Raw genomic sequence first — 12187 nt, forward strand, 5'->3', positions numbered from 1 at the left:
TTTCATCAACTTCCAGTGAAATCGATACGTCAGATGAGGCCTACATTATTGTGGTTTTTGAAATGAATTTGCTGTTGATGGACTTGCAAAATGGTCGCATGTCGATGACAGAGATGGGGGGCGCACATTTTTCAACACGTTTTGAACTGCATGGGAACTAAAGACGCACTTTTCGCTAATTCCTTCATGTACTGGCTTCCAAACTGGCGTTGAAGAATGTAATATCTGAACCCCACAAGGTGCGTGTGTGCGATTTCTTGGCTTTCGATGTGGTTATTTGTTTTTTCACTTGCTTGTTTGTTTTGCAGAGAAACCCCTCGAGATTGGGTTACCTGAGATAATAATTGGCCGAGGATGGATCTTTTCGAAATAATGGAATATATAAGGAAGCATTTTCAAACCATGGCGACGAGCATACCGGGCTCCCTAATTTAATTAAGTTGCCTTTTCAAAAAATACTTGAGATGATGTATTTATCATTAAAAATCCATTTTCAAAAACAAATCCAATTAATGAAAAGGGCTCAACCAGTGAACCGCAACTCAGTTCTGGGTCATGGATGGTTTCTTAATTAATTTTAGTAAAGCGAGAGCGTTCTGCGATGTAAATAAGTCAATTCTAGTTGTTGTAGTTCGACGTGCTTAAAAAACCCCAAAAATTTCCATTTCGAAATTGTTGAGACAACGCAAATTTAAACGCTTTTTAGATCACGATTCCCTCGCATACCACACGCGAGACAGATTGATTGACGAAAGTTTATAAACTTGCAAACGACTGAGTAAAATGTTTGGATTTTCTGTATTTTTTCGCAAATGGCTCTGGCAAACATAACATACATACGGTTACTAAGACAACGACTACATTTTCTAATAAACTGATTTTCGAAATGGCTTACCTAGTTTGGGCGGAATTAGTGGAAATGTGTTCGCAAAATTGAACCTAATCTCAATTAAACCAATTTGGAAAGAAATATCCGTGGGACTATAAATCACTGGATTGCTGTATATATCAAGCACCTCGTGCCAGTCACGTGGAATTTAACACCCCACCCCACCCCACTGAGTGTCCTTATCTCACTCACGTCTTCATTCTCACTGATTCAATGACTTCGTTCCTGAATGTATCGAGGATGGCCTCCCCCGAACCACCCTGCATATAAAATCTCCCCCCACCCCCTTGTCACCCCCCTCCCCAGTGTCAATCACTCTCCTCCTCGTCCCACTCACTCTCACCACTCTCATTATCCTTATCTTCGTCTTCATCCGTATCAAAGTCCCATTGTTTAGTCTCAATTTCCTTCGCTTCTTGCACATCAATCTGGAAAAAGCATGAAGTTCAAAATGGGTCCCTGCTCTGCTTTATCTAACCTTGACCTGACCAGAAAATAAGAATAAAACACACTATCTTTTCTACGAAAATCTTACCTTGAAGACCTTAGAAACGTCAACTTCCATATACGAGTCAGATCTTACTATTGCTATATAGGAATAATGGCCGCATTTTACCGGAGCTTGAAACTGTAATTTTACCTGGGAAAAAAAGTGAAAAAACTCTTTAAGAGGTGACCTTTGCCGAACTGATCACAGATATCCAGTGTAAATAAAGTTAGTTTAGTTTAGGTCCTTCTTTTGTAACACTGGATCAATAAGAGATGATTCTTACTGGACCTCTAGGAAGAACAGTTTAGAAATGATAGAGCTATCCAGTATAAATAAAGTTAGTTTAGTGTAGGTTTCCTCCTGTAGTAACACTGGATCAATAAGAGATGATCCTAACTGGACCTCTAGGAAGAACAGTTTAGAACTGATAGAGCTATCCAGTATAAATAAAGTTAGTTTAGTTTAGGTTTCCTCCTGTAGTAACACTGGATCAATAAGAGATGATCCTTACTGCACCTTTAGGAAGAACAGTTTAGAATTGACGAGCGTCATATTCAGTGTCTCATTCAATGGCAATGGCGAAATAAAGAAGATTAATTATTACTGTTTCAGTGTCTTGTAAGTTGTTGACTTGCGTGGGTACAGCCACTATCTCCTGCCTTCTCTTGTCAGTGATGTAGACCCACCACCATTCTTGCTTATCCTAACACGAAGATTAGGGATTAATCGCCAAAACGCCATTGATAAATTTATAACAAAGGCAGTTCGGATTTCAAAACCGTTAGAGCTCGAGCACAGAAAACCCATCAGAAAGACAACTCTGTTGTTTTTTGCATAAGTGTGATTCGTCATGAGTTGTCACTCAGCAAGTACCGTAAATAGAAGCAATCATCCTCCCGCCAATGTTTAAAATGGCGCACTATTTAAATATTGGCCGGGGGGTGATGGCCTCTCTGATGGGTATTCTGTGTCTCGAGCATCAAGATATAACATTGTATATTCTCACATCAGGGAAATACGGAGCATGCACGTCATGGCTTGTCTTGGGCTTGTTGTCCAGAACTTTCTCCATTTTTTCCACACCTTCCTGCATTCTCTGCCACTCAATATCATCATCGTAATCAGCTTCACTGTTAGAGAAATCATATCAATATAACATCGTATTGTATCGACGATGCTAATCCGTTAAACAATGATATACAGGAGGTGACGCTACCTGTCGCTGATACTTCCCCCAGAAACACTTGCATTATCATCACTGTTATCATCAATATCGGAATGATCTTCATCATTATCGCGATCGATATCATCAGTATCCTCTATATTATCATTGTCTTCAAGATCTTCGGATTTCTTTCTATTCGCCCTTTTCCCAGGGCTTCTCTGCCGTAGTTCGTTTCTTTCTCTCTTTGCCTCGTCTCTTCCTCCGTCAGTCTTGCTCTCTTCATCTTTGCTCTATACAAGAATGAAAACGAGTTCAGAGCTGACAGAGTGGCTTATTTATAAATCCATAAGATTTAGATTTGGTTTCACTTGATTACCACTTCACCTGAGATTCGTCCTTTTGTTTTGCAGCTTGTTTAACGGGCTTCTTCTTCGGCTGTTGTTTCACCGGCTTCGTTTTCTTGGGTTTCCTCTTTGTTTTTTGCCAAACCTTGTTCTTAGTTACATTCTGGATGGATAAAAATCAAACGACCTCATCAACTGGTGGTCACAAAAAACCTGTCCGAGGGCGAGGAAAATCAGATTTCATCATCGTGAATTTCTCGGAACCAACCTTTACTTCCTCGACATGGTCTTCTTCTGGCGGAAGCTCGTCGATTGGGTTTTCATCTTCCTCGTCCTCGCCATCACAACACACTTCCTGACACCGAAATAAACAGAAACAATCAAGAACTATTTCCCATTTTCTTCATGAGAACCTACTGATTCTACATATTTCCAAATTCTAAGAAATCTGAGAAATTTCTGAGAAATTTTAAAACATCTGGCAACTCTCCTCGTTCTAGGAAACATATTTTCACGATGATATTTCAAAACATATTTTCAATAGTGTACAATGTGGATTGTTCACGTCCTTTTTCTACCTTGAGTGAGCTTCTTGTTAATTGAACATCGACAGTAACGACTGCTCCAGCCGTGATGACACCCTCGTCTTCATCATCCATTACTACGTAAAGATATCAAGTTATAGACAAGCCAGCAAACAAACGGACGGACAAATAAACAACAAACAAACAAATAACGAAACAAGTAAGTGAGCTGGAAAAACCAACCAACCAACCAACCAACCAACCAACCAACCAACCAACCAACCAACCAACCAACCAACCAACCAACCAACCAACCAGCCAACAGAGAATCAAACAAATAAACAAACAAACAGAGAATCGAACAAAGAAACAAACAAACAAACAACTAAATACACAAACCAACCAACCATATAACAGAGAATCAAACAAATAAACAAACAAACAGAGAATCGAACAAAGAAACAAACAAACAAACAACTAAATACACAAACCAACCAACAGAGAATCGTACAAATAAACAAACAAACAACAAAATACACAAACCAACCAACCAACCAACAGAGAATCAAACAAATAAACAAACAAACAGAGAATCGAACAAAGAAAAAAACAAACAAACAAACAACTAAATACACAAACCAACCAACCAACCAACAGAGAATCGTACAAATAAACAAACAAACAACAAAATAAACAAACTTGCCATGAGGTTTGACATTCATTTCAATATGTGGAAACATTTCTGCAACAACCATAACATCCCTATACTGTTCATCACTGAGAAATCTCAACATGTCCCTGAAACAACATGTGACGGGGTAATGGATGGGCAAAGGAAATTGACAGCGCTGTTGCATTGACACAAACACACACACAGTGAATCATTGAATGAGTAGACTTTTTTCCCAACTTACTTTCTGTCACTTTTCTTCATTTTCAAAAGTTCTGAGACGTTTCTTACATTTCTCTAAACAAATGTTAACAAATGTCTTAACGTATGAAATTACAAGCAATTCATCGCAATACTAATAGAACAGCTAGCGAAAATATGAGAATAAATCCGCGAGTCAGGAAGTATACATACACCCACCTTTTTTGATGCGAAATAGCGCAGATGCTCGGGTAAAATGTGTGGTAATTGAAGAAGCGGTGATTTCGTGTAACTGGTCGCTTGCGTTAGTATTTGGCTGAACTTTATCACATTCTCCAGGGTGTCCAAATGCGGGGCCTTTGCAACTGGAAAGAAAAACGCCGCCATTTAGTCTGATATGACCTACGAACAGCGCTCTCGATTTCTAGTTTGCCTGGTAATTCAAAGTTTGCCTAGAATTTCATAGTTTGCCTGGTAATTGCCATGTGAGTTTCATTTCATTTCAGACTAGTTCAACAGGAACACGAGTCACGTAAATGACAAGCATGTTTCAAAGAGAGTTTTATCAAGTCCTATACACCAATAGATAGTGGTTCTCAGGTGACACGAGATTTCACTGGGAATTACTACATAAAACTTTGAGACGAGAGGAGCTGGCGTACCATGCAGTGCGATGCTACTATGTTACACCAACCACTTACCACCAGCATCTGCTTTGTGATAATAATACAACTGAGATATACAGTTGACCATCTCTTGAATAAGTAATGGCGATTTCTTTAAGATCAACTCCAAATCTAAGGGGACAAGAATGAAAGGAGTTGAGAGGAAGGTGGGTGCTGAACCGATCATAGTTTTGTAAACGATTTCGGGCGTGCTCCCACCTTTTTGTAACGTATCTTCGGGAAGTGGTAATCTCTCAATGTGAGATAGTATGAGGGTTCGGCTTTTCACGCTGAATGCATAATTAAATGGACTTTCTTTAGTATTCTCGTTCACTGTCTTGAGCTCGTGAAGTAACTAAAAATAATATAACATTACATAACATTATATTCCTGCTAACATGAAGTATAACAAATATAGCGTCACAATACTTCATGTTAGAAGCAATATATATATATATATATAGCTACACATTGATTGCTACAGTATAAATCGATATAATTACTTTCGGAAGTTCGACATTGTCACTGGGTCGTTCCTGGACTTCTTGATTGTATCGTTTCTCAAATTCCATCGAGCCAGAAAAGACCATGATCACTCCTGCAAGATTATTGCACATGGAACTCAATTTTCTGGTTTTAAACTTTATAATGTGCGCGGTTAGATTCCTTCCGGAGTATGAAAAAAGAAACGATCTCTGGCGTGAATTTGACTTACTTTTCAGAGGCATACAAGGTGTCTTTGAGAAGAAATGAAAATAGACTTTTGTGGTGTCCATTAGAACCTGATCATTGCCGTATTTGATGGAACGATACCACCAGGTACCCTAAGACGATACAATGATATATTGTCATTGATCTGACAAGATACCAGGGCCCGGTTGTATAAAACTCTTTAACTACATTTGCATAGTTAAATCCTAGTTAACTCAGAAATACACAACTCTGAATGGCCAATTCTGTCCTTAACTACAGTTAAAAGTTAACTAGCCTTTTATACAACTGGCCCCTGTGAAGAGACTTTGGCTAATGGACTGACGGTAAAGGGTTCGCTTTCCATCTTAAAATCGAGCGTCGATAGTGACGCCAGTAAAATAGTATTTTTCTATGGTTCTGGGTCCCCGGAAGTCTTTATCTCTGGTCAGTAATAGCTGCTATTCCAGTGGATTAATAGATCAGTATAACTGTTTTTAGTTTCAAGTGTAATGCTCGTGAAACATAACTATACAATAAAACGTACCACAACAACGGGAAGGACGATCATGAAGGCAAAAATATAAGCACCAAGAACCTAAACAATTACAAATAGTAATTTTAATATACATTTCTAGCAGTTTAGCAAAACCACGGACAATTCTTGTGCGACGTGAAAAGCAATCTCGGGTGAATAGCGCTATCCAGGTTTCGCACACCACCCCCCCTGATGGGCGTGTTTACATTAACCAGCATAGAACATTCAATTTTACCAATAGCGAGTTCTCTTCACTGACAATCCACGATGGCAACGCAATACCAAATGTTGTTGCTGAAAAACGAATTCGTCAGATTGCAGAGAAGCGTAAAAACTATACGATTTCGGACCGCAAGGGTGAAAAATGATGATGGTCTGTGCCAGAGGTTATTCTAAGCTGGAGTTGCTACCACTTTTCGTAATTGGGGATGGAAATTATTATATATGGGTAGCTGTAAATATACAATTATTTCTTCAGATATTTTCGTACAATTTCAAAAAGTGGTAGCAACTCCAGCTTAGGATGACCCCTGTCTTGTGCCAAAAGTGGCAATACACACGAAGCAGCAACATACCTTGCGGTCCATCAGGATTGCCATGTTCCTCCCAGTTTTTCCTAGATTCTTCGTTTGTTAGTCTAAATTGACAATGATATTATGAACATAGCACATATGTACAATATAATCAAACTATTTTACTCCAAAACAGCACATCATTCAACAAGGAGTACGAACAAGTGTAAATTCTTACGCCTCGTAAGCTTTGGCAATTCTCATAAATTTTCTCTCGTCCCCACTTTCTTTATCGGGATGGTAGATCATACTGAGCCTGCGGTATTGACGTTTGATTTCTGCAGCGCTTGCACCCTGTTACGTAATGTAATTGGAACATGCTTCAACTGTGAACTCGGTCGAGTCATGTCTCTACGTGCGAGGAAGTTGTGTGAGGTACTTTGCCTCAACGTGAGATGGTGAAGAGATGGATAGGGTGTGGTGAGGACATGGTCACATGGATAGGATGTGGTGAGGGCAAGATGAGGAGATGAAGAGGACATGATGAGGGCATGGTGAGGACATGGAGAGGAAAAGAGGGGGATGTAGTGAGGACATGAATAGGATGTGGTGAGGACATGATGAGGACATGATGAAGGCATGCTGAGGACATGGCGAGGACATGAAGGGGATGTAGTGAGGGCATGGATAGGATGTGGTGAGGACATGGTGAGGATGTGAAGAGGAAATGGTGAGGATTTGGTAAGGACATAGTAGGGATAAAAATCTATATTCTTGGACATTAGTTGTCCATGTACATTACCTTGTCTATCTCTAACACAGAAAAAGGATCATATTCAATGAAATCTCGCTCAAATTGTGACACACGATATACACCATAAAGCAAGGCTATCCACAGGATGACGACAACAATACGACTAAAAAAATTAATTTACCTTCAAAAAAAGGGCTTAAAATATTAAAACGTTTATTTCCCGAATAAGGCAAATTTCATAATGTGATATATGTAGTTATGCATCTCAAACTGTTCTGATTAGTCTATAATTAAAATTAAAACAGACTTAATTCATGCATAGAACAACTCTGACCATGGTATTTCCTTCAGAGACATCAGTAGCACAGTCAACAGTCAGTGTTGTTTTAAGTACAGTACCTTGCAATACGTAGAAATGTTGTTTTAGGTTTTTGTTTTGACTTCTTCACTCTCTTTTCATTACATTTTTCACAATGACACACTCTAGACTGATCCTTCTCTTTTTCTACATCATAGAATTATATTAAACAATATTTTGAGAAAATGCACTCAACAACCCTTTAAAGCTTTGTCAATCCAGTATACTTTAGTAACTAGTAAGTCATCATTTATAATTTCATTATATTCCAGCATGCTTCTATTTTCAGTCGTTATTGCAGATTTGAACAACAAATTTAAAACACTTTAAAGCCTTGAAGATATAAAACGTTTTAAAATCATTAACAATATTAGCTTTAGGCTATTGCTATACGACGATTCAATTATTTAATACCCTCTAAAACAACATATAAACTATCACATAAAGTATGCATGAATACAAGGCAACATAGATTCTCCGTAACAAAAATATACGCAAAAGCAAGGCTCAAACGATATTAAAAAATAAAAAGTCTTTTATGAAACATCAATTTCATACGTCACATAAACATGACTAAAAAAAAACGTTAAACCCCATCAAATTTCACTCACCTTTTTCAGAGTTTAGTACGAATGCGAGGTAAGATAACGGCAGTAAAATTAAAGCGCAAAAACAAAGGATAAAGTAATAAAAGGTTGTTCCTTTTTCATCATATTCAAACTGAGCTCCAGCCATGTTGGATTTTCAATGCTGAATCGTAACGGTCGGAAGCCTGGGACGAGAAAGTAGTGATTTGTAACAATTTCTGTAGTTTTGTTACTTTTGTAATTACGTTTTGTAACAAAATTCTTCTTAAAAACAGTCCCCGTCATGATTTGTATGAAATACAGTAATACAGTATTTTACAAAAATATTATAGAACTGCAGGTGGACGTAAATACGTTGCAAGGCATACCCTGAATATGATTAAACTTTTAAAACTTTCAATACCTGCTAAAGATGGTTCAGACTTAAACTACAGTAGGTAGTAATCTCGATACACACCAGATTAGACCTTTACACAGAGCCCAATTTCAGTGGTATATCTAGCACGCGAGATGTCGGCGATTATCCAAACCCTGCAGCTCTTGTTTTCCTAATGAAAGCATCAAAAGCATTCGTCGAGCCATTCGATCATTCACTACAGAAATAACTCCAATCGAATGAGCTATAATTTTCGGTTTTCTATTTTTGCTTACTTGATTTGCTTCCCATATCCATTGCAAGTTGACAGACCACAAAAATGTATCAAAAGGGATTTTCGTTTTGACGAAATTGAATCGTATGAACAGACCTTAAAAGCACGTATTAGATGAGGTGCAAAGAGACTGAATGAGTCTTTTGAATTTTGACTTCTTTCCATTATTTATTTCTGATACAGAAGAATTGCATCGCAAATGATTCAGATGAGAGAAAGCGTTCTCCCAAGGGAAATTGAGAAATTTTGAATTAAGATATAATGTGTTAATATCAGATGATTTTACTTGTCAGTTAATTTCAGTAATAAAAGTAATGCAGTTGTATACATATATTCTTAATTAAAATCCTTAAGAATTAATCTTCTTTGTCAATGATGGTGTTTTCCGAACAGCTAGGCTTCTCTTTTCCTTAATTTCTACGCCAATTTTAAACTTCCGAAATTTGTACTTGGCATACTTTGTATGTGTGCTTTCTAATGGTTCAATGTCAAGTTGTTTTACGAGCACTATGTAACGTTCAAAATCCGATGTTTTGATGCTTTTCAGCTTCTTCATTCTCTGATCTTTGAGCCACTGGAGAAACACCTTGTTGTGCTTATCCTAAAAAATATACCAAAGGAATTACCAACAAGATTCTAGTGATGAAAACTTTGGAAGTTGGAACAAGTTGGAATTCCAACTTGATAGTTGATAAAATGAGTTGGTTTCAAACCATTTTGTGAAAACACTTCGTACCTTATTTCTTGTTCGTTGTAGATGCTCCTCTAAATTTGCTATTGATATAGTTTGTTCTGCAACTAAAGGAATAGGATATTGCGTTAAAACATATCTTAAAAGACTAGCTGCTTTGAACCATACAAGTGGACAAAATTTCATCCTAAAGGTAGCAAAGTTCTATGTACATACTCTCTCGTTCTTTTGGAGTTTTGCAAACTTTCATCAACTCCTTGTTTAACACTTTTCTTTTCTGTTGTTGCGATGCATTATCTAGACTAAATATTCGACGCACATTCTCATCTGCACTAAAAAAGGAAAACGGAAGCAGATTAGACAAGGCCCATCCAATTGCAAAACTATTCAAGGAAAACATCACAATTTACCCCTCAAGTTCGGGCAGCTCTTCAAAGCCGCTCAAAAACTTTTTATTATTAGCTAAACCTGCAAAATAAAGACAGCATTGAAAGAAGACACAATTAAGTTTGGAAATTACGCTTCTTTCCGAAATACACAAGGACATTACAATTACATTACAATTTCATATCAATTCTTACCAGCATAACTTGATTGTGTCCTTGTTCTAAAATATGAACTAAATGCTGCTATCTTCCGAGTCCCTATAATCATTTACAAATAAATGAAATGATCGCTCCTTATTAAATTCTTATCATCGTAAATTTGTTGAAAAATTAGAAAGCATTCACTTACTATGGTGATGGAAATGCACCACACTTCTTGTTAAGAAACTCGTCTTGCCAAAATTCAGAAAAAAATCAAGCCCCAAAGCACGAAAGGCTGACATTTTGTGTCCAAAATTATATCAAAATTTTGTAGTTTTTAGGCGGCCATTTTGAAATTTAAAATCCTCCTTGCAATACTTTATCTAAAACAAATGAAATGCTCCCCCAGTTAATTATACAGAGATCAGTGATCCACTGAACTCGATACATGACCAGGGACACTGGATAGCGGCCTTGCTTTTATGTTTTAGCATAAAATACGCACATGATAAAATTCGTGATTAAAACTCCTCATCTTTCTTCATCAATTGGTTTCTCAGTTTTGGAAGTTTTGGCAGACACGAGAGAATAACAGGAACCTGAGCTTACAGGTTATATTTTTTTTAACACTACTGTAACCGCTATGAATTACTCAACATTCTTAGAAAAAAAAAAGGAAATTTGCAATATCGAAAGAAATTAACGTTTACGTTATACCGCGGTAGTCTATTAATTACCGGGGGAATGTCTTTGTTTCCGACAAGTTAAATATCTTCATATCCAAATAAGGATATGTCCAAACTCGAAAGCAATCAAGTGACTTTGCAATACAAAAATACGATCTGAAGAGAGTTTATCATAGATATTATTAGCCACTAATGAAAAAACGTTTCTAATTCACCTGTTTATATGTTGTCACTCGTCAACTTAGGAAGCATATTAGCGCCTTTGCGGAGCCAAAAATACGATTAGAGACAGCTTTGCATAGATTATCTTAGTTACAAATGAAAGAACTTTCTCAATTAACTTCTATACACTTTATCACTTTGTAGTTAGCATCATTAAGATAACGACGGTAAAAAATACTGTCCAAAGAAGGCATTTTAAAGACAGAAAGTATCGACGACTTATATTTGTAGACAACTCGACGACGCTGGTTTTAGGCTAGGAAGTTCAATAAGTCCTATTTTATCACATACTTACTTATCACGAGCCTGTATGCTTCCTGATTGGTTATTTGGGGAGAATTTAAATCGAATTCGCGACCTATCCAACGTCACCCCCCAAATCGAATTGCCTTCAAATACGAGTTTGCTATTTTTGTAATGGCAACAAGAAGTATTATCGTGTCTATTTGATGACTTCGTGTTGAACGGCATATTCCGGGATGCACGGTAACTCACGTTAATTAATAAGTGGAATATCAGATGATTTGGTTCAGCGGAACATTATCAATCAATACAGACACATAGAATCAAAGTTGCACGCATACAAATATATGTGAACTACGCGAAGTTCACGGCACGCACACTGACCAAAAAGTACTCCCTACTCCCTATGAGATTGAAGCTCTGAACCAATTTTGTCTGTTGTTCTGCATATTGTATCAATGGCACGAAACAAACTTTACGCTATTAAGTTACAGTAAATAAACATCGTAAACAGAACTCAAATTTGGGCATGTGTACCGCTTAGTTTCGCGTTATTGATATGGTAACAAAGTGGCTATACAATATTACTTTTTAAACAATTTCCACAATCATTTTCAATTATATTTCGCCCATTCTGGAGACATACAATTGCATGACGTCATCTACATGGAAAATTACATCAGATCACGGTCATATTAGGAAAGATAGTGACTTTTTAATAAGGGTCAATGGCCTAAAAATGCCACCCGTTGATTGGATGATTGTCCTCGAGGAATGCATT

The 12187-nt window shown here is 37.3% G+C and overlaps 2 protein-coding genes across 2 annotated transcripts; both read right to left on the reverse strand.

The window, feature by feature from the left end:
• Nucleotides 1–526: 526 nt before the first annotated feature.
• Nucleotides 527–8545, reverse strand: LOC114538189 (translocation protein SEC63 homolog). Its single transcript, XM_028559343.1, has 22 exons — nt 8412–8545; nt 7842–7947; nt 7491–7605; nt 6927–7042; nt 6752–6813; nt 6412–6470; nt 6186–6236; nt 5664–5772; nt 5452–5546; nt 5168–5303; nt 4985–5080; nt 4503–4648; nt 4327–4379; nt 4116–4210; nt 3467–3549; nt 3157–3243; nt 2929–3051; nt 2596–2834; nt 2386–2509; nt 1984–2082; nt 1425–1529; nt 527–1317 (listed from the first exon to the last, which is right to left on the reverse strand). The coding sequence occupies exons 1-22, from the start codon at nt 8533–8535 to the stop codon at nt 1198–1200; spliced, it is 2343 nt and encodes a 780-aa protein (XP_028415144.1). The 5' UTR covers nt 8536–8545; the 3' UTR covers nt 527–1197.
• Nucleotides 8546–9308: 763 nt separating this feature from the next.
• LOC114537206 lies at nt 9309–10628 on the reverse strand. Its single transcript, XM_028558343.1, has 6 exons — nt 10464–10628; nt 10310–10372; nt 10139–10196; nt 9945–10060; nt 9774–9835; nt 9309–9638 (listed from the first exon to the last, which is right to left on the reverse strand). Exons 1-6 carry the CDS (start codon nt 10555–10557, stop codon nt 9387–9389), a joined length of 645 nt encoding a protein of 214 aa, XP_028414144.1. The 5' UTR covers nt 10558–10628; the 3' UTR covers nt 9309–9386.
• Nucleotides 10629–12187: the final 1559 nt, after the last annotated feature.

This window comes from Dendronephthya gigantea, unplaced genomic scaffold (genome assembly GCF_004324835.1).
Source record: "Dendronephthya gigantea isolate DGI-Jeju-01 unplaced genomic scaffold, DenGig_1.0 000002F, whole genome shotgun sequence".
Taxonomy (NCBI): domain Eukaryota; kingdom Metazoa; phylum Cnidaria; class Anthozoa; order Malacalcyonacea; family Nephtheidae; genus Dendronephthya; species Dendronephthya gigantea.